Genomic DNA, 25,150 nt, shown 5'->3' with positions numbered 1-25,150 from the left:
TCTTTTCAATTATATTGTTTATTATTTTATTTATAACGGATTTTCAAACAGGATACCAATTTGAATTAGAAATATTTCGTTCCAAAACTAATCATTTCTTTAATAATGGCGAGTATTCACAACGAGTCGTTTAGTTTTATAAATACTGTTACGATTGGTTAAAAAAGAACTCGAAATTTTTTTGAAATCTCAACTTTCTATTAAAATACTTCTGCTTGTGTTGATGTAGATCTATCTTAATAAATTTGGTATGCACGTGTTTTTGTATACAAAAGTGTAGCAATTGTACATATTTTGTAATTATCTATAGTACCAATGTGATTTTAATGATTATTCTTAGAAAATATGATTATTCTATTATAATATAATTATAAAGAAATAAGTATATACAATACAAAAATAACCTATAATATAAAATACATATGTAAATAATATCTTAATAATAATAAGAGAATAAATATAAAAAATATAAGTAAAGATGAATAAACGAAAACTTGACAATGAAACGGATAATAAACCTACGAGAGTTTTATCAAGGTTTAAATCTGATACTGGAGAAATTCTTCCAGGTGGTTTATTGGATTTACCAGTTAATATCACAGTAAATAAACTTCAAGCAATTTGCAATGCTTTACTACAAAATGAAGAACCAGTGCCACTGGCATTCTATGTAAATAATATAGAAATTACAGATACATTGGAAAAAAATATCGAAAAAAATTTTAGCGTTAGTGAAAATGTTCTTGAAATTATATATCAACCTCAAGCAGTTTTTAAAGTTAAAGCTGTAACAAGATGTACCGGATCTTTAGAAGGTAATAAAGATTCCGTTACGTATGATAAAGTTATTAAAATTTTATTTTTATATTATTCAGGACATAAAGAAGCTGTTATATCTGTTGCTTTTTCACCTGATGGAAATTACTTGGCAAGTGGTTCTGGAGATACTACTGTACGATTTTGGGATGTTTATACACAAACTCCATATTATACGTGTGAAGGGCATAAACATTGGGTTTTATGTATTTCCTGGTCACCATGTAGTAATAAATTGGTTTCAGCTTGTAAAAATGGTATGATTTTACAGTGGGATCCAAAAACAGGAAAGCAAGTTGGTAAATGCTTAGAAATTTCAATTCAATTTAATTAAAATTTGTATAAATATTAATATATCAATATACTTTCAAATTATTTATAACTTTTAGGCAAAGCAATGATTGGGCATAAAATGTGGGTGACATCTTTATGTTGGGAACCTTATCATAGAAATCCAGATTGTAGATATTTAATAAGTGCATCTAAAGATTGTAACTTAAGAATATGGGATACAACATTTAGTCGGACAATACGTGTTCTTTCTGGTCATACAAAAAGTGTTACTTGTGTTAAATGGGGGGGTAGTGGTCTCATATATTCTGCCTCTCAAGATAGGACTATTAGAGTATGGAGAGCTGAAGATGTAAGAGTTTTGAATGAATTAGATATATATTTTGTAAACATTGATATATATACTGATATTTAAATGAGATATAATTTAAGAAATACTTAAATGAGATATAATTTAGGGAATACTATGTAGAACACTTGAAGGTCATGGTCATTGGGTAAACACATTGGCATTGAATGTAGATTATGCACTTAGAACTGGTCCTTTTCAAATGAGTAATACAAAAGATAAATTAAAGAATTCTTTAGAGTATGCAAAGAAGCAATATACTTCAGTAGGTGAAGAAAAGCTTGTTTCTGGTTCAGATGATTTTACATTATTTTTATGGAAACCAGAAAAAGAAAAGAAGCCTATTGGTACTATAAAACAATAATTATTGCTTTTATAAAAAATTTTTTTTTAAATTAAGTATTAGTTTACATTGAATTATTTCAGCAAGGATGACAGGTCATCAACAATTGATAAATGATGTCAAATTTTCACCGGATGGTCGTATAATCGCATCAGCATCCTTTGACAAATCAATAAAATTATGGGATTCAAACACTGGTAATTATATAGCATCATTGAGGGGTCATGTACAAGCTGTTTATTCTATTACATGGAGTGCAGACTCACGTTTACTACTCAGTGGTAGTGCTGATTCAACATTAAAAGGTATATTGTGTATTATTATTGTATTTCATATACTTTAAATATATTATATTTCTTTAAATATTGTCAACAGTATGGAGCATGAAAACAAAAAAATTGTATGAAGATTTGCCTGGACATGCTGATGAAGTTTATGCTGTAGATTGGTCTCCTGAGGGTCTTCGCGTTGCGTCAGGTGGAAAAGATAAAGTTCTAAAACTATGGCAAAACTAATATTAAAAATTAAAAAAAAAATAATTATATACTTCGTGTTTTCTATTTTTATTTAATAAAAAATCAAACCTTTCCAATATTATACGTAATTATATATAAAAAGAAGACAATTCAATAATTATCATATCTGCCGGTTAGTTTATCAATGCAGCATGTCTACGAGTTAGTTCTTCAATGATTCGCGACGTGTTTACGGAGTTATTTGTCAATGTACACATTTTAATCGTTAAATCGTTAATCATTATTTAAATTAAATATTTCCTAATACTGTTTTGGAGCATTGGGTGTATTAGAAATAGGTTTTACGTAGTATACAACTATCTCCACCTACTACTCAAATTTGATTGGTTGATTATATTTTGAATTTACCAATTATATTCATCGTTTAGACACAGTAGTTTTTATTCTTTCATTTCATATGCTATATTATAACATACAGTGTTGCAATTTACTGAGTATATGGTGGTACATGTTAAAATATATTCATTTTGACATGACATATAAGAAAAAAGTTAACCTCATTGAGTTTATGTTTATATTGTATTTATATCTATAAATTATTATTAGTAGTAATAAATATGGTGAGTAAAATACAGTTATTTTTTATATAATAATATATTTATAATTATTTGTATTTATAATAAAAAATGAATTATAGGTTTTACAAAATCAGCATAATCAACATAATAATATGTACTACTTATTATATATTTTTTAACATTAATTTAATTTACATTGAAGTGCTACTGAAATTTGTTTAGGATGATGATGTGGCTGCTCTTCAGAGTTTAGAGCACCTCATGACAGAATTTTTTTCATCAGAAACAACTAATGAACGTAAACGAACAATTGAACGAAGTTTTCAAGAATTTGCAGCACGAATTGACTCCTGGAGACCATGCTTGCATTTTTTATCATCTACAAGTAATCATTATGTTAGCATGTTTGCTTTATCTACATTAGAGGTAAATATTATATTTTTCTGATTTCATAAGGATTAGTTACTTCTTAAATTAATTCAATATTTTAGACAACTATTGGTAGAAGATGGCCAATTCTTCCCTGGGAGGATAGAGCACTTACACGATCAACTTTATACACATTGTCATTAGAAAAAACTGTAGTACCCTTTGTTAGAAACAAAGTAGTCAAATTAGTAGTGGATATTGCAAGACATGATTGGCCACATTTTTATCCAGATTTTTACTCCAATATTTTACAGGTCTGAGAAATATGTATGTGTATATAATATACACATTTTTTAATTAAGATTTTATGATATCTTAATATCTCTATTATCTTAACAGTTGCTAGGTCATAAGCATACAAGATTGCTAGGTTTGGTGTATTTAAGAACTGCTTCTGAAGAATTAGCTACTCCACGAGAGGATTTGCCAGTACAAAGGAAAAATGAACTATTAAGATTACTTAGTGCTCAAGTGCCTCTGACACTGGATACACTAACTGGTATATCTTAATTACTTTATATTTAAAAAATATCAGTAATTTGGTATATAACATACAGAAGGTTTTTTGTTTTTTTATTTTGGATACAGTACTTTTACAAGAAACAACAAAATTAAGGAACAGATCAGGAACTGCAACACCACCGCCTTCTCCTACCAGTGGCCAAACAATACCACCTACACGTACAGTATTGGATGTAGAGGGCTTAGCAACAGGCACTAGTGAAGTTTGCATTGCTACACTTCAAGTTCTAGCACATTTGTTTAGCTGGATTGCTTTGACAGATCATATTACTACTAATTTATTAGATGCTGTATTTTCCTGTGCTAGATACCATGACACTATGGTAGGAGATTTCAAATTTCTGCAATAATAGTTTATTAAAAAAAGTTGTATATTGTATATTATCCATTTATTTTGTTTTCTACAGAATGGTAAACAAGTAGAAATGGTTGTACAAGCTGTAACTACTATAAATGAACTTCTGTACAGACCATTGTGTTCTCCAAATGTGACAGAAAGATTATTATTAGAAATATTTCAAAATGGAGTAAATTTATTTCAATTCATGGAACGTTTAGATTCTATAGATGAAAGGTAATTATTATTTTAATATCTATTGAATTAAAAAAAAAAAAGCACATACGTATATGTATATATGTATATATATAAATTTTTTCAGTTATATGGGAAAAATGACAGAATTTTTACAATTATTTGTAACAAATCATTTAAAACGAGTTGAGTCATGTCCAAAATTTCCTGTGAATACATTATTAGAAGTTCTTTGTCATCATACGTTTCAACAGTGTTCCACAGTAAATGGATATCTACGGTGTTTAGATATTTGGACTGTTCTTTTAGAAAGTACACAATCACAGTATTCAGCAGTAGCATTAGCTTTAGCAGAAAGAGTACTTCAAAAAATGTGTTTTAAATTTAACGCACGAGCCTTAAGAGAACTTGATACAGAAAATTTAGATGAAAATGTAAGTGACTTTTATTTATGATTAAATTTGAGCTTTATATAAACTTCATACTTTTTTTTATAGGAAGAAACAGAGTGGCAACATTTTTTAAGGTGCAATATAGAATGCTTAGCAAAAGTGGCAGATGTATCACCTATTCCAGTATTTACATTATTGGTATACTATTAATTATAATAATAAGTATATTTTATATGATTATTCTAAATTTATAAAAAAAATAATCTTTTTTAGTATCATTCTTGGAAAGAAGGTTTAATAGTATTCGGAGAATTGGGTACAGCAATAAGTAATAATCAAATTATTTTACTGAATGACGCAGAAGCTTCCAATGTTCATGCTCATTTACGCGATTTGGCTTCTACAACTCAAACTTTAGCGAGGTTATATTCTGTTTTTATTGGTGAGTTTAAATTAAAAATTATTACAATAATTATTTTTTAATTTCTATATGAAGGATATGTATTTTTTTACAGGGGATCAATCAGCTATAGATCAATCTTTGGCAGAAGAGGTTGTTTCGCAAACATTAGATGCATGTATTTTTGCAAGAGATAATCAACTTTATAAAGCAGCATTACAACCAGCAACCATAGTACTAGATCTTATTGAAGTGTAAGTATAATTTTTATGTTAAAATTTTGGAAAAAATAACATACTTTCCTATATATAATTGATAGCTTTATTCTATTAGGCATTCACAACTGTTAGCTTCACTTCAGGCATGGTGTCACTGGATAGCAAAAAGGCCAGAAAAAACTAAAGAAACGTTATGTCAACGTTGTGTTAATTCGTGTGTTTGGTCATTAACATATACTACTACATCTTGTGATTTACCACCACCTTTTAATCTCGTTCATTCTGCAACCCATCTCTTTCAAAGTATTACTGCCATTTTAAGACCTATACTATGGGATCATACTACTTTCAGAAATTTAATTTCTATGAGAACATATCCATCTTTAAAACCTGACACCATAAAAGTATTGCGACGAGCATTAATTAATGGTATTATTTTACCAACTGGAGATGGAGCTATAAGAGAAAGGCTGATTGGTAAGCTCACATATCTTTTACAAAAATATATATATTATATTAGATAATTACAAATTTTATTTCAATAGGCACAATGATAGGATCTTTGTCAGAGCCTCTAGGTGCACAAGGCCAATCTGTACCTTCTGATTCAACAATATTAATAACTATACCATCATTAACTCAATTATTAGAAGATTGTTCTTCTTCATCAACTACTATCAAAAAGATGTTGCATTCTAACTTAAAACCTAGTATCGATCGATCATTAGAACTTTTACCATATTTGATAAGATATCATAATATATGCGAAGTGGTACTTAATTTTCTACATTCAGTATTTTTAGTGTTGCAACAACAACTAGGTCCCGAATTTACACAAACTGCAGTACAAGGAATGTTACAGATTTATACCAGGTATATTTATATGATTTATTTTAATTTCAATAAAATTATGAAAATTAATGCACACAAGCGCGCGCACTATATATACATACATACATACATACCAATAGATACATACATATACGCTATAAACTATATATAATATATATACTATACATAGTATATAGTGTATATATTAATTTCCATATATATACACATACAATATATCATTTTATAGAAATTGTTTGTTGATGTATCTATAACAAATAAATAATAAACAATTTGTTTTTATAGAGAAAACATTTCTGCTGGTCCTGCGTTAGATCAGTTATTGGAAATATTAATATTAGTAATATCAGCACCTACTAGCGCATTCAAAGCATTTATTCCTTCAGTAACCAATTTATGTTTGGGTCAAGTATGGCCTGCTGTTGGAAATGATCTCAGTGCTTATCCTGATACTACGATTGTTTTATTAAAACTTTTTTATAGGTAATTATACTAACAAATATTTTTATATTTGTACTATTATTTTATATTTATTATTTATTATAAATGTTGATATAATAAAATAAAATTAATAATACACAAAGAAAGTAATAACAAATAGTTTTATTATGCAGCATTCTTACACATCAATGGCAATACTTTTATAATACATCAGTATTGCGTACACTTGGTCACCCAGACGAGGATGAACCTGTCGAACATAAAGAAGAATTAGTTGCAATTTTGGAAGCTTTTGGCCAAGCTTTATTGCAGCCAGATGTTAATATATTTCGTCAAAGCTTGCAAAGCCTTGAACAATTAAATATTAGATGGCGATTATATCAAAGATCCATATTTAAAGTCCACCTACTTGAAAGATTCTTAATGGCCCTATTTACTGTCTTGTTTCAACAGTAAGTGTGCTTAATAATAACTAAATTATATATAACTATCATTTAAATTTATTAAATTTAAATATTTTTTTTTAGATCTCACAATCTATTAGCTGATGAAATTGCAGCTGCTGTACATAGTTTAGCATCTGTTAATATAGGATGGTTCTTTCAACATTTTCTTCCTACATTTTTAAGTAGTTGTGAAGGTGTGGATGACATGCAAAGAGCTACATTATTAGATAACTTTGACAAATCCACTGTAAGTAAAATTTAATAAAACCAAAGAAAATTTCAAAATTTTGTATATTTAATATATAAATAAATATTTTAGGACCAACCGACTTTAACAAGATCTGTTCTGCAACTTATTTCTGATTTACGATGTTATCAACTGTGTAGACCAGGTTAAATACATACAAGTATTAAAATGATAACGTAATTGCATTTGATAACATTTTATAAATAGCATTCGAAAAAACATTCTTCCTTAAGACTATTTTCAGTGCCTAGAGATAAATATGAACTTTCTCATTTCACAATAAAAGAAAAAAACATTTTATAATATTTACTACTTTCTGTAAATTACTGCCGTGACTTTATTGTATGTCAAAACTATTGTTATAAATAAAGTTTGTCTTTTTATATGTTATAAATTATGAATTATCTATATTTTAACATAATAGAGAATTACTTAATAAATAATTATAATGCACACTACAAAATATGATTAGTAAAAAAGTCATTATATTATCTTACCATAATGTGTTTTCTTACATATAAGCAATGTGTTAATAACATATAAGCACCGATAAGAGTATGAGTATAAGTATATACAAACATATTCAGTTTAATTTTCTTCTGATAAAGAATGCCACTCAGATAACCCCAGATTTCTACTTTAGTGTATTACATTAATAAATTGATGAGTACAAGAATCAGAAATGTTACATCTGCTGTCGAAAAGTAAAAATATTTCTAGAATAATAATGACAAGATATTTGGTAACTGATCCTAAATATGGATTTTTAAAGGAATTGGGTCTTATTTCTGAAAATCCGGGCTTATTTGATGGACGGTGGGGAGGTTCTGGTAAAGTATGTAAAATAATATAATATATAAACAAATTAGGATTTAGGAATTCATTTTATAAATATATTGCAAAACTATTGTAAATTATGTAATAATGTTTTGTAGATAATTGAATCCATTTCTCCAGCTAATGAAAAAGTTATAGCAAAAGTTCGAGAAGCTACACCTCAGGAAGCCAGCAACGCTGTTACAGAAGCACGAAAAGCATGGCCTCAATGGGTATCTTTGCCAGCACCTACAAGAGGAGAAATAGTGCGACAAATTGGTGTTGAATTAAGAAAATATTTGAAACCTTTAGGACGATTAATATCTTTAGAAATGGGTATAAAAGCAAAAAAGAAAACATGAACAATATATATATAAAGATATGTTCACAATTTGAATTATATTTAGGCAAAATACTACCAGAAGGTATTGGAGAAGTACAAGAATTTATAGATATATGTGATTATGCAGTTGGATTATCTAGAATGTTGCCTGGTAATATTTTTCCATCCGAGAGGAAAAATCATGCATTATTAGAAAAATGGAATCCATTAGGTGTTATTGGTGTTATATCTGCATTCAATTTTCCAATTGCAGTACGTAGACACGAAATTCGGAATTCCATGTTATTCAATATATGAGTATAATAAAATATTTTAGGTATATGGTTGGAATGCTGCAATAGCAATGGTATGTGGAAATACAATTGTTTGGAAAGGGGCACCCAGCACTCCTCTTGTCTCTATTGCAACTACTAAGATCATTGCTAGTGTTTTAGAAAGAAATGGTATTCCTGGTTCTGTTACATCAATGATAACAGGTGGATCAGAAGTTGGACAGATTTTAGTGAATGATCACCGGTAAGTTGTTTCAAGTACATAAATATTTTTGCATGTATATTATACTCATATATATTTTCAGTATTCCACTTCTCTCTTTTACGGGAAGTACAGCAATAGGAAAACAGATAGCACTTAAAGTACAAGAAAGATTTGGAAGATCTTTATTGGAACTTGGTGGTAATAATGCCTTAATAATTGCACAAGATGCTGATCTGGAAATGGCAATCAGAGCTGCAGTTTTTTCATGTGTGGGAACAACTGGGCAAAGATGTACTACAACAAGAAGATTAATTCTTCATAATAAAATACAAAAGGAATTTACAGGTAAATAGCAAATATACTTTAAGCACTTTTTATAAGATTTTCATCAATTGTAAATTATTACAATGATGTTTTTAGAAAGACTCATAACAGCATATAAGAGCATATTGGAACGTATTGGTGATCCTTTGGATGATGGTACATTGTATGGACCACTGCACAGTGAACAAGCTGTTAATGAATATATGGTATTATAATCAGATTTATAATAATCCTATATGTTTAACAAATTATCATTCATAGATAGCAGTACAAGAAGCAAAAGATAATGGTGGTACAATAGAATTTGGTGGCAAAAGATTGGATCGACCTGGTTTTTATGTTGAACCAACAATAATTTCTGGTTTGTCACCTAAAACAAAGATTATACAAAAAGAAACGTTTGCACCAATTGTATATATTTTGGAAGCAAACTCATTAGAGGAAGCAGTAGCACTTAACAATGGTGTAGAACAAGGTTTAAGTAGTTCTCTCTTTACTAAAAATATAGGAAACGTATTTCAGGTAAATGTATATTTTGAGTAATTTTAAATTATCTTAAATTCAGAATCACTTAAAATATTTATTATTTTAAACTTTTAGTGGATTGGACCACATGGTTCAGATTGTGGAATAGTGAATGTCAATATCGGTACCAGTGGTGCTGAAATAGGTGGGGCATTTGGTGGAGAAAAAGCAACAGGAGGAGGCAGGGAAAGTGGAAGTGATGCTTGGAAACATTATATGAGACGTGCAACTGTTACTATCAATTATGGAAATGAACTTCCTCTTGCTCAGGGTATAAAGTTTGAATAGATGAGTAAAATTTATTGAAAAATTAATAAATACTCAAGAATTTAATTCAAATCGTATAAAATCTACTTGTATATCAACAGAATTTTTTTTATGAAATTTATATATACGAGGTAAATCATATCTTAACTCAGCAATTACTGTTCCTTTTGCACCAAGTTGTGTAGCTTTGGAAAGAACATAATCTCGTGTACTGGTTTTATGTAAAGAATATACAGCACTGGAAGCTGCTTTAATAGCAATCTCTAAAAATTTTATATCAGTTCCTGCATTTTTTTTAGTTCCAAACGGTGGATTCATAATCACTGTATCAAAGTATTTTTCAAATTTTCCTGCAATTTGTTATATAAATAAAATATCATTTTACTTAATATCTTAGTTACATACAAAAAAAGATACTTTTAATCGTACCTGGTAAATATTGAAATATATCACATTGTATTGATTCAACAAATAAATCCAAATCAATACAATTTCTATATAAGATATTAAGTGCATCGGAATCTATTTCAAATCCCACTACGTGACTTGCGCCAAGCATTTGAGAACCTAATGACAAAACACCACAGCCACATCCAAAATCAGCTATAGCACATCCTTCTATATCATCAAATTGGGACTGAGCAGTATATAACATGCGTGAAGCAATATGTGCACTGGTAGTGTATTGTTCAAGTTTTATCTTTGGTGTTTCAAATCCATCAATCTGCTGTAGATATTCCTCAAGCTTTCGAAGTTGTAAACTAGTCATATTTACCAATTATTGATTTTTTCTTAGCACTTGATTAAAACTTTTTTTAATAGTATTAAAAAAATATCAGAAAAGAAACGAATCTGTTTATATGTCAATGTTTTCATTAATCTATTTTATATACACAGTCTCTTATTAGATGTTAATTGTCACTAAATAAAATGCACCCAAGAATTCATTTAGTATCAAATCTTGGAAGAACTGGTAAAATTAAATTGCCAAAAGAAGAGTCTTGTGTAACAAAGTAACCTGTAGATGCTGCATGTGCATTATGTAGAGCAGCTCTTTGCGATGCACTCATTGCTACTCCATCAGTAGATTGTGTAGTAGGCTAAAAGAAGTATAAGGAGTGCTATAAATGAAAAATGTATGTATTATAATAAAAATATGATTAATTACCACAGTAGATGCAGAGCCAGTAGAAGTAACAGCTAATGATGTATTTAAAGTCGGCGCAACACCTTGTTTCAATAACATTTGTTTCTTTAACTGTAACTCTTCTAAGATTTTTCGGTTTTGCAATTCTACAAACATTATATTATGTTTATATATTATACGTAAATAATATCAACTTAAATTACATACCTCTTGAATTTGGTTGTGAAAAAGCCATCAAACTGCGTTTTTCTATCAAAAAATGCAAATTATCTCGATTATACCATTAAATTTACAAAGTTTACATTATATCAACAAAAACTTGTTACTAGAATTCTTTTCTTGATTGATCTTGTGTTCGTACACAACAATTACATAGGTTATATTTTACATCCAAATATATAATCATAGAATGTTTAAGATTAATGTTGTTCACCCGCTCGAAACATATGTGATTTCAGCGATGGTACGGGAAAAAAATGAAGTAAAAGTGCGTTAGAAGAATTCTATCCCTTCTTTCGATTCGGTATGTATATTTGTTAGGTATGCTGTGCCCCTCATACTGTTGGCGCGCATGAATTAAAATGAGATTTGGCTCAAAATTGAGACTTGATTACAATTGTATCTTCGTCATATGTCAGGGCATAGCTTCTCTCACAAACATCATTCTGCTAGTTCAATTAAGATAAGTGTACTTAAGAATACTCTTCTATTAAAGACTTATAAATAAAAATAAAATAAGAAGAATATTTAATAGAAGAATATTTAGAAAAGATTTTAAAATGTGGAAGGAAATTGACAACATTAGTGCAATCAAGAATAGAAAAAATCTAAAATCTTTGCATAAAAAATGATTACTGCTGTTTGATCGAGAGATATCTCTTCCCCGAAAAATCGAAAAAACATAGTGGGGGAAGCAGAAATTAGTATATTAATTGAATATCCTGAACTAAAAATTGATTAATTTATTCTAGTGTCTACAGGCCGTGATTCTACAAGTATCTTTGTTATTTTAACAATGACTCTACTCAACTTTTAAAAACAATAACTTTCCTCGACTTTTCTCTTTCAAAAGCCACCACTCTATTGAGACTTTTTTTTTATTATTAAAAATTGATTAAATATTTAATTAATTTTTATTTAAAAATATAAAGCAAACCTTTGATTATTACAAGCAAATCATGCAATTTTGTTTGTAATCTAAAAATTATTCATCGATTATGTCTTCCTATTCATTTTTTATTAAAACTCGTGAATATCTATGAATATGACAAAGTGCTAATAATTATAATCGCGAAGGAAGAAGATTCTATCCTAATAAATCAAAACGTAAGAGATCATTCATGAGTAAATCTCCGAAAAAAAGTTACTCGTGATCACTCGATGCTCTTCCATTAATTAATTATAATTAATCATCCGTGTCGATTCGACCTCAACATAACTGAGTAATCAGAGGAACTTAAAAATTCACTTACTACTTAAGAAGTTCTGCAATGGCTCCAAAATACTTGTCCAAGATTTAGATCGAAATTGAGGATGATTGATTCTGGATCATTGATAGGTGGTTGAAAATGAAATAGGTCAACATTGAATTTGGTAGAGATGCTCTTCAATAATCCACTGATTCCAATACACGGTAGATATTTTTTAACGAACGGTCTAAAATTCATTCATGAAACTTTACTGTCTTAATAAATACAATCTGTGCGACAGCTAAAAACCAAAAACTTTAATAACAAACATTGACTCTAACGACTGCATACGAACAAACACTGCTTCTATCTTGGCGATATTTTTATTTTACCGATACAAAAACTCTACTTCATTACTACGCGCACAATTGAAATGAAGTCCTGAAACAAAAAAATTCAAACAAAATAATTAGTATCACTATTATAATAAGAAACAATATAATTTATTCAAAAAATGTATGATATAGAAATATACTCACTTTAATTCTTCACTGCTACTAACAGGAAAGATCCTGAGAGAGCTTCGATGTTTACTCGACGGAATACGAAGGATCCAGTTACAGCGAAGTCAATCAGAGGTTTAATTTTGTTGATATAACAAATAGTCAATGACCAAAAGTTCAAAATTTAAATCTAATGCAGAAGAAATTAAAATTATTTTAAGTTTCTCACACGTTACGATCTTTTTAAAGTTTACACGAATTTACTATTTTTTAAATGTTAGTATAAATGTATGTTAAAAATTGCTTAAATAGTTGCAGAATTATGGAAAGTATTAATTTATAAGTTTTCACGTTTAAAAAGAGAAAGCTTCGTTGTTCATTTGTCGTAATCCAAAAGAAATCTAATTCTGTGATCATCGAAGTTAATAAAAAAATCATCACTTTTATATTGCACAAGGCCAACAATCCCGAGATAAAAATTTAATATATTGGAATTTTAAATTAAAATTATTTTAAGTTTCTCATGAATTACGACCTTTATAATGTTTAAATGAATATATTATTGTTTAAATATTAGTTCATTCTATTCCGCGTACATTATATATTATTTAAATAATTATAAAATTACTAAAAGTATAAATTATATGAAAGTATAATTAAGTTTAGCTGTATGGAGAGAAAGAATTTTTTATATTTACTCCACAGAATTTAACTTACATGGAAAAAGGGAACGGATATGTTTACTAGTCGAAATACAGAAGATAACTAACTCGAAAACTGACATTGATATAATTGTTTTGTTTATAGCACTTGTAACTGTAACAATTTAAATTTGAAAATTTTTATCTAAAGATTGCACATATGAGTAAAATTAGATTATTTAGTTTTAAAGCAGTGAGTTATTAATTTTATAATGTTAATCGCTTCGTATTTTTTACCAAAATTATCGAAAACGCAATTTGTTGAGAATTCGCGCGTAAAACCATAACAAGAATGATACAATTTAGTAATTAATTAAATATTTCTATTCAGATGTCGCGTCGAATGTGTTGAACGCTTCATCTTAATCTATATCTGCGCCACCTAGCAGTAAACTGGAGAAAATTTCATTATCACATTGCATATCACTATTGGCCTTTAATTCAATTGACAATTACGATTAGAATATTTAATTATCAATTACAATTAACAATTAAATTTTTAGTTACATCAATATTAATCACATGATATGCTTAACTTAGTTGTATAATTCTTAGTTAGACTAACGTTTAACAATAATTGAATTTTTTATTGTCGTGAAATTAATGTTTATTTTTTTATATTTCTTTTTTGTTTTCTTATAGTATAACTTAAAAATTGATTAAAACGATAAATGAAATGAAAATAATTATATAAAATAGTCTACCAATGATTGATTTATGGCATAATACGGAGTAACTAGTGCATTGACAAATCTCTTCATAGACACGTAATGATTCATTGACGAACTATCTCTTAGATATTTGTAAATGACTTCAACTTTACAACGAATGCCGCTAGAGAGTGTCGTTTTTATGGTTTGTGAATATTATATGATAATATTTTGCGTTTTAGCATGTATTTAATAAGACAATGACAAAGTGTCATAATTCAATAAAAGGCATAATTTATAATTAAAGGAAATCAATTCTGGTTATATTGTAGCATTTGTTAAGTGCATGTGATTAGATAAGACGGTATAGTGGAAAGACTTAAGAATCTTATGTGTTAAAAAAAAAGAGGTTTTGATATATAAAATAATGATATATAATATATAAAAAACAAAAAATAGTAAAAAATAATAAAATTTTTTACCTGCTTAGACATAATGGTTGTTAGTCCAGAGTTGCCACCTGTTCCAGCACCTTTAAAAAACATTCAACAATATTTAAAAGTTGCTTCGACACATGATCAACGAGATTGTATTGTCAGTTATTGGTGTGGGTATTAGTCATTTTATTGTAATAAATTGTTAATTATATTAAAGCTTGTATTGTGGCTTTTCTTACAGGTCGTCTTTATGCTCTTCAAACTGGTTTAAAATTGTCAACCAAAACCGGCGAAGAAACAAGTTTTTTAGTGAAATTGATGAATTGGTTGGAAACAACCAAAAAAGAATTACATGATAATGAAGCTATTACCAATGATGTAGCTGCACAGGCACATTTAGAAAATTGGGCATTGAAGCTTTTTTTATATGCAGATAAAAGTGATAGGGCTTCAAATTTTGGAAAAAATGTTATACAAACGTTTTATACTGCAGGATTACTTTATGATGTTTTAACAGTATTTGGAGAGCTTACAGATGAGGCGGCACAAAACAGAAAATATGCCAAATGGAAAGCTACTTATTTACACAACTGTATAAAGAATGGTGAAACTCCTATACCAGGACCAATAAAGGATGAAGATGAAGAAGATAATATAAATGAATTTCCAGATAAAGGTTTACTAATGTATTTTAATATTGCATGTTATTTGTATTATTATAAATATATCGTTAATCTGTATTTCTATAAGAATTTTTATTACAATATTCTTTGTATAACCATTACCTTCAATTACAACAATGAATATGTTTAATTTTCATGAAATTTCAGCTAATTCTAATTCACATAGTAATATACCCGATGATGAAGACAATACCTCAAACTTGGATGCTTCTAGTCCAACTAATGTCAACATATTCAATCCTATACCTACTGGATCAGAAAATGAAGGTGATGGAAAGACTACATATAATCTTCCAGATTTAAAAACTATAAAAGTAGATGGTAAGATGAACTAATTATATATTGTAGTCTTAAGAACATTTTTAATGACAATATATTCTACAAATAACATGCCCATAGGTGGAATTACATTATCAACAGAACAGGTAACTAAAGCTCAAAAATATATTAAGTGGGCTGGAAGTGCTTTAAATTATGATGATGTGCCTACTTCAGTTTTAAATCTTCAAAAGGCAATACATCTGTTAACAACTGGTCAAGACCCAGCTTAATTACAAGTGCCTAATAATCTATTAGGTTCTAATGTATAGATATTTAATTTATAATTTTAATATATGAATTCTCTCCTTGCTTATTAATGTTACAAAATATAAATTGCAATGTAATGTTAAATAGTTGTAGAAAGACTAAACAAATTATTACCATTAATTGATTAAGAATATCTTTCTATATAAATGTAATTTATGATTTCATTGTTTAAATAAATAAATCGCATCACATTACTGCTTTAAAAACACAATAAGAATATGCAGTAAAATGAACAAGTATAAATATTGGCTGATATGTATAGATAAAATGAATATATTCATACTTTTAATTTTATATTAAAGATTATTATTTTAAAAGCATTTTACATTTGCATTGTCTGTAACTCTCGTGCATTCATGTTTTGAAAATATAAAATGCATAACCACAAACAGACAATTTTTTAAATATATATTATATTATGTGAAAATTTTTCCTATGAAGATTATTAGTGTTCTTTACATAATTGTAAATTTTATATTGCATGTTTGAGCGATAAAAGATTATGTTATATTATTATTTTTTTATCTATTACAGTTTCAGTCCTTTTATTTCCAAATTACTATATCATAAAACGTAATCATGTTATGAGATTCTATAAATAAACTTATATATATATATATATATATATATATATATATATATATATATATTTAATTTTATATATATATATAAAATTTTTTTCCTTAATTTAACAAATATTCATGGCTACTTTCATATAGAATTTATGTAAAATTATGCTGCAAATTTCATTACATACTATTAAATATAGATCGTAGAATATTTCTTGACATGTTTACATTTCTTTTTGTGTATAATTGTTTCAAATTATTATTATTTATATATATTTCATATACATATATTTAAACATGTCTGTCTTGTTTTTGCTTGTTAGCATTTTTATTCATTTTGCTTTCAAGTAAGATATTTATACAGTACATGTACAATAAGTTAAGACCACAAAATTGGCCCCATTATAATTAGCATGCTCCTTTTCATAAATATTTACATTGTACTTATCTAGTTATATCAGAAAAGATAAATCTACAAAGCACATGACGTAGGATTCAAAAAATGAAATTAATTTCTTTTGATTTCATTGGTATGAATTTTGTTAAAACACTTTGTATATTTAAATATTTATGATATCATACAAATAGTAATTTTATAAACACACAGATAATCACAATCTTTTTGCAATAATGATTAGAGTCCTTCCAAAATGTGTTTACAAAAGTGTACTGCGATTTTTTTTTCTTAAATGTAACTTCTGGTGGAACGTAGTATTGCTTATGACTCTACATATTTGTAAAATAAATTCAATACATACATACATACATATACATATATATATATATATATATATATATATATATATATATATAGTAGGTATGTATATCTTAAATCATGCAATTGATATTTATGTAGAGTATAGCAAATTTATATGTATATACACACATTCAGTTACGATATTAAGGAGAACACATTTCTTTTCTGTGGCAGTTAATTGTACTTAACTAATATTCATATTCATTGTTGGACAATGTAAATGAAGAAATGGTGGGTATCAGATTAATTTCTAATATAGAAGTATTCTAATGTCATGTAATCGATGGAACAAAATTTACTTAACTCTCATCTTATTAATGTATTGCAGACTTTGGTAAATATATTTTTAATAAACTCCTTATATCTCATGCTTAATGTAAATATTTCACATAATTTAGGAGCACGAATATGGACCTGCTAACACATTGTGTTTCATTTCTGAATAGCAATATCGACCCAAACAATTATGATGTGGATCTGGAAATTTTCATTTACATGCAAAAATGTGGATAAGATATTGCTCATTTTATGTTGTCGGACGTATTCGAGTCTATACTAAAAAGTATGTAGCATTTTCGTATATTCTCATCGAAAATATTCTATCCTGTCCATAAACGGAAGGAATATTAGAAATAAATGTTTAACATCCATCTAGTTTTGTTCGCACGATTAGTGTAATTTATCTTTAGAGTTTATATTTCCTTCTCTCGACAGAATTCTGTTTTGACCTACGATTTGCTTTGCAAAATGTGTAAAAGAGATACGCTCGCCAGATCTTCAAATAAATAGATTCAGTCTTGTTTTCTAGTTTTCTCATCTACTCCATTAGCTGCAACTGGTTGTGCATCTTCCCGTCGTAATTGCCAATCTATTACCAATCGACCAGTCAGCATAAAGAAGAATACCTAAAAAAGAAAAGAAAAAAAACAAAGACACGTTTAATTTAAAGAGATTAATGTTATTTCATGACTTTTAATAAAACGTTCAAAACATACGTACCAAAGCCGGCGCGATTCTTTCAAATCTATCATTTACCATATAATGAGAATATACGGCCATTAGCATCAAAAAGAGCAATATCGCATTGGATAAATTTTTTATCTTATCTATAAAAAATTATTACATTATTATCATTAAATAAATTCTTAATACATTAAGAATAATAAAACTTATTACATTAATTTCATTAAGTTAGTTTTATATATATATATATATATATACTTACGATTTGGAATTATTGCCATGGCAAGACCGCAGATGATTTCGAGCGAGCCAACCACTCTTCTATACCATTTGCTCGGAACTTTGAAATCCAACGTGGTAGATAATGGAAATACTTTTGCATATTTGACATATTCTTTTCTCTGAAAAAAAATGAGAATACATATGTATGTATATATATAGATACATTTATATATATATATATATAAAATTTATATATATATATATAAAAATATATATATATATATAAATACATATATACATATGTATATTAAATTATCATATATCAAAAGGGTGATTATTTTTCTATGTAATTATATTTCTCAATTAGTTTAGCCCAGACTAATTTATTATTAATGATTAGGTTAAGTGAATAAATGGTAAATATCGAGAATTTAGCGAATAGATATTTGGCATAGACTCAACTAACTGCTTTGGACAGCTGCTTTTGTAAGATAATAGCATATACATTAACGACTACGACGAGGATGGTCCAGCAGCAAAAATAGAAGCGAAAACACCTTGAATGCAAAAATTACATTGAGCTTCGTGCTTCGTCTAAAGCGTTGATGTTATTTTATTGTTTTTTGATTAATAATATATATCTATTTAAATCATATACAAATATTAAGTATACATGCATGTATAAAATAATAAGTCGAACAAATCCAAGAAAAAAGAATACCTTCAATTCAGACTAATATAAAACTTGAAATTTGTCTTTGAAACCTTTGTACATATCATATAGGCAAAATTAACTCATATTACTTGCTTTCTTAACATCATCCGAGAATATTAGAAAGAAGATTTAAATTTCTTCATTAAAAGGCGCGTATACTGAAAGACTTCTTAATGCGCTTGTTACTCCATCTTTTCGGCGTACAAACGAACTAAAATATTAGATTTACATTCGTCTGCTATCCTGATACATCATAATACTTTGTAAATTATAAAAATAATTGTTTCAAATAAATATGAACAATGAATTAGCTGCAGATCATTCTATTTTTACAAGTATTTAAATAATCATATACTTTTTTATTTATAATCATATTACTTATGGCATATAACGTATTTCGTTAAATTAATTACCAGTATTACTTGAACTACTTAAAAAAAATAAAAAAAATAAAAAAAAAACTGAAAACTTAAGAAAAAACTTATGAAACTTATGAAATTTAATATTTAAAGTCGTCCAATAAAGAAAAGAAAATTTATTATAAAATTTATATCTTAAGATATAACTGTTCTCGTTAGGATTTCGTTAGAAAATATATTTACTTGCATGCTCGTTATATTTCGTAATTCGTAACCGAAAACGGATGCGCAACTCCTACCACATTTTCAACGAGCGGCCAAATTCACATGCACAAATGAACGAATTAATGGACTACTAGCGACAGACAGAGGATATAAAAATAGATCAGCAAATTTCGATCCATCGTACTGAGTGTAACACGCGCTACAAACGAATCGATCCCGCCTACATTATCAGACAATTCTGAGAGAAACTGCGCACGCTTCCCCGATTCTTGAAGAAGAGAACAAGAAAGAGAATCATGGATGACAAAACTAATATTTAATATTACGCAACGTTTGCTTGGGGATTACAACGAAAGGAGTAGAAAGTATAGGAAGAAATAAGGGGAAAAAGAATAAAAATGCATATGTTGTCTTTTCTCTGTTTGAACCATCCCCGTTCATTCTATTTATCATAGCCGTCAAGATAGAAACGGAATTACATAATATTAGTTGAGCTTTTATAATAATCAATGTAAAAAAGAAAAATGAGGGTTTGACTTGTACGGACTTACCAGGTCTTTATGCAGATCTTTGCTAATATGGGACGTTAATTTCATTGTACCAACAAAAACGAAGAATATACCGAGTAACACGGAAAGGGATTTCAATACTATGGATCCCATATTCTTTTTTTATTTAAAATTTTTGTGACTATACCAGGATTAATTTGAATAAAAGCGAATGTTAAATAGTATGTAAAAAGAATCGATTAAAAAATAGGAAAGGCCCGATCGATTGTCGGTCACACCACCTTGTTTTCGAGTCTATACTCTTTCTCTCTTTTTATCCTTTTTCACTTGAAACAGACTTACACTTATTAAACAACTTGTTTCTCGAGTGAATACATTTTTTTTAATTGTTTGTACAAGTTATGATATCACGAGTATTTCACCAACATTTCTCAAAAATAACCACGACGACAACGACGACAGCAACGGACGCGCTCGCATTGACAACATCTATGTCTCCTTTCCCTCTCTGTCGTATTGCAACTCGCGACAGCGCATTTTACCGCGACGCTGCCGACACACCGACGCTATGCGTCACGTGACGTCATAGCCCGCCTTGATTTTAGGATACACGCATTCATGTGACCGTTCTAGGGTAGTCAAAGATACATATTATATAAATATTAACGAACATCTCTTTTATATTAGAGAAGTTATCAACAAGTTTTCTAGATTTCATTTTCATTGCAACAGATCATTAAATAATACATATATATATACAACATATATATATCTATACGACTTATAGGTATAATCATTCGAAACAAGTAAGCAGGTCTTCGAAAAATATAATAATTCGTACATTTCAAAGCTTTAATTTTTTAAATTACAATAAACATTAAGTAGTATATAATTTTGTATTTACATTTTATTTGTTATACATCACTCCAATTATCAGACTATACTTTATTCTATCTAGTCCATTTTCATGTCAGGATTAGATCCTTCTGAAATTAAACATATACAATACGTACTTAAGAATATTATGTTTTAATAATAAGAAAAATATTATCATTTAAAATTACCATATCACGTTCATACACTCCAGTGACTTTTGAAATTAATACTATGTCCAAATATATTTTTAATCAGGCGTATGCGGTGGTTCTTGACTAAAATACGGTGCAGTATCTTGCACTAACAAAGTATGACAAACATCACAGACTCTGGATGGTCTTTGCTTAGGACCACTATTCACAACGCGCGAAAGACAAGACTGACAAAATATATGGCCGCAATGACGACAGTGCACCTACATACATACATACATACATATATATATATATATATATATATATATATATATATATATATATATATATACATATATACACAATTTTAGTATTCAAACTAATAATGGCACTTAAAAAATATCATTGTATGTTCACCTTTTTCTTTGTAACTGTGAAAGTAACATGACAAGATGGACATTCATCAACATCTTCTTCATGTTGCCATCTAACCTCACTCCCAGCTTGCCTAATTCTTTCTAATTGCACCTATATCGTGATTAAACATAATGCAATATAGAATTTATACGAAAATTTATTCCATTATGTATAGATATATTTTTATACCTGTAACGATTGTGACAATCGTACAAAATCCTTTTGAACTGTTTCACTAGTATCCAATTCCTGTTGCAAACTCGTGACTCTCTGTTTTAATTCAGTCATAGCTAAATCAGCTTTTTCCTTCTCTCTTAATACCTCTTCATATTTTTTTTCTATCTGATCAAGTTTCTCCTCTTTTTCTGTAAATGACCGTTGGTCTCTTGCGTATTTGTCAAGTTGAAGCCTATACATTTACATTACTGATTAAACTATGATATCCATTTTCATAATCATGAACAATTTTTACTCGTATCTATATAACTGTTATGAGAAAATATACCTACTTAAATTCACTGATGTCATTTTTTAACATTAAAACCTGTTGTTCTTTAGCAGCACTTTCTCGCACCATTTCTTCTCTGAGAAGATTAACTTCGGACCTTAATGTTCTTTCATTCTCTTCTGCAACTTCCTGAGCCACTCTAGCCATTATCAAGTCTTCGTGAGTTTTTAATAGACTTAAATGTAAATCCTCTACATTATTTGGCATATTGATGCTTTCACTTTGCAGTTGGTGAGAATGTTTACTATGTTTTCCCATAAGATTCTCATTTTGTTTCTGCAGCCTGAAAAGATTTAACTGAATTCTCAATAAAGAGTTTTTGATGGTTGACACATTAACACAGGCATTTATTTATTAGCCTTGAATATTTAAATGGATATTAAATGGGAAGACTAAATTTAATGCTAAAAATAATCTTACGCGAGAAGATGTTTTTGAACTTCCTCTCGTTCTCGAGTTAATCTAGACAGCTCGTCAGTAATGGTTCGTTGAATATGTTCAAAGTTTTTCTTTATCTCCAATAGCGTTTTTTGAGCTGTTTGTGAAATATCTGTAAGCTCTGCTACTTTGATTTTATGCTCCTCCTTTTTTTCATTCCATTTTTGTTCCATTTCATGTCGAAATTCTACCTCTTTTGCTAAATCATCTTTCTGTACATTTAACATTCTTTCAGAATCAACTAACTGTTTTTCTAGATCTTTGACATTTTCCTGAATTTTAACAAGTTGCGCCTCATAATTACGGCACATATCACATGCCTCTTGAGAACTTCCAGATTCTTGTTGTTTCTTTAGCAATTGTCCTTCCTTACACTTCTGTAATTCATCATCTGTTGTTCTTAATTTTTCTTTTAAAGCCTTAATTTCATGTTCAAGTGGTACTACTAGTGATCTTAACACTTCTGCATCTTCTTGCGCCTATAGTATATTAATTTCATAAAATATTATTACTGAATTAACAGTATTATGAAGATGATAATTATATAGTTAAAAGTAAAAATTCCCTAATACAGTTCCTATACTATACTGTAGTAGAAAATGAGATAAAAATTTTTCGAATGCGCTTACTTACGGATTTACCTTGCGCATGTTTTCCTCAAGATTATCTGGGCCCAAAGATAAAGCATCTGCTCCTAGTTGCGATGCAACCTTACGAGCTAATGTTTTAGTAACAGTTGACAATGATATTTGGGGTCCATCTAATTGTGGCTCGCGCGGTAATTGTGACTTTAACATTACATTTTCTTCTTGTAGCTTTGCAAGCGATAACTTTAATTTTGATATTTCTGTATCTTGTCGTTTACGCACACAGGATGATTCTTCAACAGTTTCATGAATAACTTGTTGCAATGATGCTATTTCTTCTTGTGCTTTCTGCCTTTCAATCAAAATATCATTTTGTATTTTTAAATCTGCAACTACTAATTGGCTTTTTGCTTCATCCAATTCATTTTTTAATTCTAAATTTTCATCTTGCAAGCTTATGTTATCTTCTAATCTTCTCTTTAATTCTTCTACAAATATATCCGAGTTAGTATATTTAAGTTAAAATTCTAAATATTTTTAACTTAATAATATCTATTGTTCTTGAAAATTATTTCTTAACATACCTTCTTTTTGAAGAAATAATTCTTTCATCTTTGCTCTTTGCATATTAAACTCTTCTCTCATTTTAGTATTTTCTGTTTCCAAACAACTGATCTTTTTTTCTAGAGTCTCTGAATTATAGCAAATAAAATTTTTATAAAGAAAATATATAGAATATAATATAAAAAAAAAGAAAAAAGGTTAATGCTTTTCACTTTAAATTTATACAATCAAAGGTTTCGTAGGTAAGACTTACTTTATTTAGATTATTGCGATTTAATATCATAAGAAAAATATGTACATAATAAATGATCAGATTTATATTATTACATTTGACATACCTTCTCCGTCTGTCTCTACTACATGACTTTCCTGCGAGTGATTCTCCATCGTGTAATAATTTACCGCAGACGCATGTAATTTTTTCAATGATTCTACTACAATTTATGCGATATATAGAAGCGTATATCACAGTAACCTATCCACAAACTTTTTAACTTAAACATGGTACGTACGTTCGTCAAACCGGATAAACTATAATAGAACGTTGATATTTTATCTTCGTACAATGACATCAATATAAACCAATGTATGAAAGTACCTGGATTAAAACATCTGTTATGTGGTACAACTTAATCGTATAGAATAGTATAGAATCTTTGTCAACAACATTTGTAAACTAGATTTCACTTCAAAAAAATACGTACTATTAGATTTACACAATGATAAGTATCTTCTTATGTCGAGCGTCGCGCATTTGACGATGACGACGATTATTTTATCATAAAAGTATAGCAAGGCGCATGTCACGACAGTAGCGTCGCCGCTGCAAATATTGTCTACGCAAAACACTTGAATTTGTCACGAATCGATTTGAAACGCGCCAATTGGGAAACGTTTTAAATGATAATCATTATCTGATTGGTGCATTTCGAATTGATGATTGCCAACGAAGATTTGAAGCATCTTAACTAATCTTAACCAATTAATTATATACATGTATATATATATATGTATATATATATATATGTACATATATATATTCATAGATATATATATACATAGAGATATATATATATATACAATTTTATATTTTTTAATTTAATGATTA

The 25,150-nt window shown here is 28.4% G+C and overlaps 8 protein-coding genes across 17 annotated transcripts; 4 read left to right on the top strand and 4 right to left on the bottom strand.

The window, feature by feature from the left end:
• Nucleotides 1-258: 258 nt before the first annotated feature.
• Nucleotides 259-2,330, top strand: Nle (notchless protein homolog 1). The gene is made up of 6 exons (XM_035886482.2): nt 259-815; nt 876-1,115; nt 1,206-1,459; nt 1,566-1,803; nt 1,883-2,104; nt 2,175-2,330. Exons 1-6 carry the CDS (start codon nt 479-481, stop codon nt 2,312-2,314), a joined length of 1,431 nt encoding a protein of 476 aa, XP_035742375.2. The 5' UTR covers nt 259-478; the 3' UTR covers nt 2,315-2,330.
• Nucleotides 2,331-2,759: 429 nt separating this feature from the next.
• On the top strand, nt 2,760-7,611 carry ebo (exportin ellipsoid body open). 2 transcript variants are annotated; one of them, XM_035879286.2, is made up of 16 exons: nt 2,760-2,895; nt 3,076-3,279; nt 3,345-3,536; nt 3,622-3,781; nt 3,871-4,127; nt 4,212-4,378; nt 4,464-4,770; nt 4,834-4,926; nt 5,002-5,170; nt 5,244-5,382; nt 5,462-5,823; nt 5,892-6,219; nt 6,481-6,678; nt 6,810-7,088; nt 7,164-7,329; nt 7,402-7,611. In XM_035879286.2, the coding sequence occupies exons 1-16, from the start codon at nt 2,893-2,895 to the stop codon at nt 7,477-7,479; spliced, it is 3,102 nt and encodes a 1,033-aa protein (XP_035735179.1). In that variant the 5' UTR covers nt 2,760-2,892; the 3' UTR covers nt 7,480-7,611. The 2 variants fall into 2 exon arrangements, with proteins under 2 accessions (XP_035735179.1, XP_035735188.1); XM_035879295.2 differs by lacking the exons at nt 2,760-2,895; nt 3,076-3,279 and having other exon boundaries at nt 3,352-3,549.
• LOC146872848 (rRNA N(6)-adenosine-methyltransferase Mettl5-like) lies at nt 6,808-10,855 on the bottom strand. Its single transcript, XM_085658531.1, has 2 exons — nt 10,511-10,855; nt 6,808-10,431 (listed from the first exon to the last, which is right to left on the bottom strand). Exons 1-2 carry the CDS (start codon nt 10,848-10,850, stop codon nt 10,136-10,138), a joined length of 636 nt encoding a protein of 211 aa, XP_085514657.1. The 5' UTR covers nt 10,851-10,855; the 3' UTR covers nt 6,808-10,135.
• Nucleotides 8,012-10,341, top strand: Aldh7A1 (aldehyde dehydrogenase 7 family member A1). Its single transcript, XM_035879307.2, has 8 exons — nt 8,012-8,164; nt 8,265-8,481; nt 8,553-8,740; nt 8,805-9,004; nt 9,066-9,310; nt 9,386-9,495; nt 9,551-9,811; nt 9,890-10,341. The coding sequence occupies exons 1-8, from the start codon at nt 8,012-8,014 to the stop codon at nt 10,100-10,102; spliced, it is 1,587 nt and encodes a 528-aa protein (XP_035735200.1). The 3' UTR covers nt 10,103-10,341.
• A 124-nt stretch (nt 10,856-10,979) lies between the features above and the next one.
• LOC118447409 (SOSS complex subunit C-like) lies at nt 10,980-14,018 on the bottom strand. 2 transcript variants are annotated; one of them, XM_085658532.1, is made up of 7 exons: nt 13,858-14,018; nt 13,177-13,330; nt 12,967-13,078; nt 12,701-12,884; nt 11,436-11,477; nt 11,250-11,374; nt 10,980-11,181 (listed from the first exon to the last, which is right to left on the bottom strand). In XM_085658532.1, exons 5-7 carry the CDS (start codon nt 11,461-11,463, stop codon nt 11,026-11,028), a joined length of 309 nt encoding a protein of 102 aa, XP_085514658.1. In that variant the 5' UTR covers nt 11,464-11,477; nt 12,701-12,884; nt 12,967-13,078; nt 13,177-13,330; nt 13,858-14,018; the 3' UTR covers nt 10,980-11,025. The 2 variants fall into 2 exon arrangements, with proteins under 2 accessions (XP_085514658.1, XP_035735209.2); XM_035879316.2 differs by having other exon boundaries at nt 12,701-13,078.
• A 382-nt stretch (nt 14,019-14,400) lies between these two features.
• Nucleotides 14,401-16,442, top strand: Vta1 (vesicle trafficking 1). 3 transcript variants are annotated; one of them, XM_035882731.2, is made up of 5 exons: nt 14,401-14,696; nt 14,982-15,098; nt 15,170-15,604; nt 15,759-15,932; nt 16,011-16,442. In XM_035882731.2, the coding sequence occupies exons 2-5, from the start codon at nt 14,987-14,989 to the stop codon at nt 16,160-16,162; spliced, it is 873 nt and encodes a 290-aa protein (XP_035738624.2). In that variant the 5' UTR covers nt 14,401-14,696; nt 14,982-14,986; the 3' UTR covers nt 16,163-16,442. The 3 variants fall into 3 exon arrangements, with proteins under 3 accessions (XP_035738624.2, XP_035738635.2, XP_035738615.2); XM_035882742.2 differs by lacking the exon at nt 14,401-14,696 and adding an exon at nt 14,703-14,855; XM_035882722.2 differs by lacking the exon at nt 14,401-14,696 and adding an exon at nt 14,703-14,900.
• A 444-nt stretch (nt 16,443-16,886) lies between these two features.
• LOC118448162 (putative acetylcholine receptor chaperone) lies at nt 16,887-21,047 on the bottom strand. The gene is made up of 4 exons (XM_035881073.2): nt 20,561-21,047; nt 18,751-18,889; nt 18,525-18,631; nt 16,887-18,430 (listed from the first exon to the last, which is right to left on the bottom strand). The coding sequence occupies exons 1-4, from the start codon at nt 20,669-20,671 to the stop codon at nt 18,317-18,319; spliced, it is 471 nt and encodes a 156-aa protein (XP_035736966.1). The 5' UTR covers nt 20,672-21,047; the 3' UTR covers nt 16,887-18,316.
• A 309-nt stretch (nt 21,048-21,356) lies between these two features.
• On the bottom strand, nt 21,357-24,876 carry Rbpn-5 (Rab GTPase-binding effector protein rabaptin-5). Of its 6 annotated transcripts, none has more exons than XM_035881048.2 (11): nt 24,747-24,876; nt 24,555-24,640; nt 24,381-24,476; nt 24,063-24,170; nt 23,533-23,966; nt 22,874-23,370; nt 22,455-22,736; nt 22,135-22,354; nt 21,946-22,056; nt 21,583-21,809; nt 21,357-21,504 (listed from the first exon to the last, which is right to left on the bottom strand). In XM_035881048.2, exons 3-10 carry the CDS (start codon nt 24,427-24,429, stop codon nt 21,642-21,644), a joined length of 1,869 nt encoding a protein of 622 aa, XP_035736941.1. In that variant the 5' UTR covers nt 24,430-24,476; nt 24,555-24,640; nt 24,747-24,876; the 3' UTR covers nt 21,357-21,504; nt 21,583-21,641. The 6 variants fall into 6 exon arrangements, with proteins under 6 accessions (XP_035736941.1, XP_035736951.1, XP_035736919.1 ...); XM_035881058.2 differs by having other exon boundaries at nt 24,555-24,573; nt 24,641-24,860; XM_035881026.2 differs by having other exon boundaries at nt 24,381-24,640.
• Nucleotides 24,877-25,150: the final 274 nt, after the last annotated feature.

Source organism: Vespa mandarinia, chromosome 8, assembly GCF_050613455.1.
Source record: "Vespa mandarinia isolate Hongniang chromosome 8, ASM5061345v1, whole genome shotgun sequence".
Taxonomy (NCBI): Eukaryota; Metazoa; Arthropoda; class Insecta; order Hymenoptera; family Vespidae; genus Vespa; species Vespa mandarinia.
The sequence above is the reverse complement of the archived record's forward strand: the minus strand, read 5'-3'. Positions and strand labels throughout refer to the sequence as shown.

Excerpts from the sequence above, each read along its gene's own strand:
- Nle (XM_035886482.2), top strand. The coding sequence starts at position 479 with ATGAATAAACGAAAACTTGACAATGAAACGGATAATAAACCTACGAGA. Across the intron at positions 1,460-1,565 it reads GAGTATGGAGAGCTGAAGAT|GGAATACTATGTAGAACACT; the intron begins GTAAGAGTTTTG and ends GATATAATTTAG. Across the intron at positions 1,804-1,882 it reads AAAAGAAAAGAAGCCTATTG|CAAGGATGACAGGTCATCAA; the intron begins GTACTATAAAAC and ends GAATTATTTCAG.
- ebo (XM_035879286.2), top strand. Across the intron at positions 5,824-5,891 it reads TATAAGAGAAAGGCTGATTG|GCACAATGATAGGATCTTTG; the intron begins GTAAGCTCACAT and ends TTATTTCAATAG. Across the intron at positions 7,089-7,163 it reads TTTACTGTCTTGTTTCAACA|ATCTCACAATCTATTAGCTG; the intron begins GTAAGTGTGCTT and ends ATTTTTTTTTAG.
- Aldh7A1 (XM_035879307.2), top strand. The coding sequence starts at position 8,012 with ATGTTACATCTGCTGTCGAAAAGTAAAAATATTTCTAGAATAATAATG. Across the intron at positions 9,005-9,065 it reads ATTTTAGTGAATGATCACCG|TATTCCACTTCTCTCTTTTA; the intron begins GTAAGTTGTTTC and ends ATATATTTTCAG. Across the intron at positions 9,311-9,385 it reads AATACAAAAGGAATTTACAG|AAAGACTCATAACAGCATAT; the intron begins GTAAATAGCAAA and ends TGATGTTTTTAG.
- LOC146872848 (XM_085658531.1), bottom strand. The coding sequence starts at position 10,850 with ATGACTAGTTTACAACTTCGAAAGCTTGAGGAATATCTACAGCAGATT. Across the intron at positions 10,432-10,510 it reads TATATTTCAATATTTACCAG|GAAAATTTGAAAAATACTTT; the intron begins GTACGATTAAAA and ends AACAAATTGCAG.
- LOC118447409 (XM_035879316.2), bottom strand. The coding sequence starts at position 11,463 with ATGGCTTTTTCACAACCAAATTCAAGAG. Across the intron at positions 11,375-11,435 it reads TTCACAACCAAATTCAAGAG|AATTGCAAAACCGAAAAATC; the intron begins GTATGTAATTTA and ends TAATGTTTGTAG. Across the intron at positions 11,182-11,249 it reads CTGGCTCTGCATCTACTGTG|CCTACTACACAATCTACTGA; the intron begins GTAATTAATCAT and ends TACTTCTTTTAG.
- Vta1 (XM_035882731.2), top strand. The coding sequence starts at position 14,987 with ATGGTTGTTAGTCCAGAGTTGCCACCTGTTCCAGCACCTTTAAAAAAC. Across the intron at positions 15,099-15,169 it reads TTGTATTGTCAGTTATTGGT|GTCGTCTTTATGCTCTTCAA; the intron begins GTGGGTATTAGT and ends CTTTTCTTACAG. Across the intron at positions 15,605-15,758 it reads AAATGAATTTCCAGATAAAG|CTAATTCTAATTCACATAGT; the intron begins GTTTACTAATGT and ends ATGAAATTTCAG.
- LOC118448162 (XM_035881073.2), bottom strand. The coding sequence starts at position 20,671 with ATGGGATCCATAGTATTGAAATCCCTTTCCGTGTTACTCGGTATATTC. Across the intron at positions 18,890-20,560 it reads AAGATCTGCATAAAGACCTG|AGAAAAGAATATGTCAAATA; the intron begins GTAAGTCCGTAC and ends ATTTTTTTTCAG. Across the intron at positions 18,431-18,524 it reads AAAGAATCGCGCCGGCTTTG|GTATTCTTCTTTATGCTGAC; the intron begins GTACGTATGTTT and ends TTTCTTTTTTAG.
- Rbpn-5 (XM_035881026.2), bottom strand. The coding sequence starts at position 24,429 with ATGGAGAATCACTCGCAGGAAAGTCATGTAGTAGAGACAGACGGAGAA. Across the intron at positions 23,371-23,532 it reads TTGAGGAAAACATGCGCAAG|GCGCAAGAAGATGCAGAAGT; the intron begins GTAAATCCGTAA and ends AATATACTATAG. Across the intron at positions 21,810-21,945 it reads TCACAGTTACAAAGAAAAAG|GTGCACTGTCGTCATTGCGG; the intron begins GTGAACATACAA and ends GTATGTATGTAG.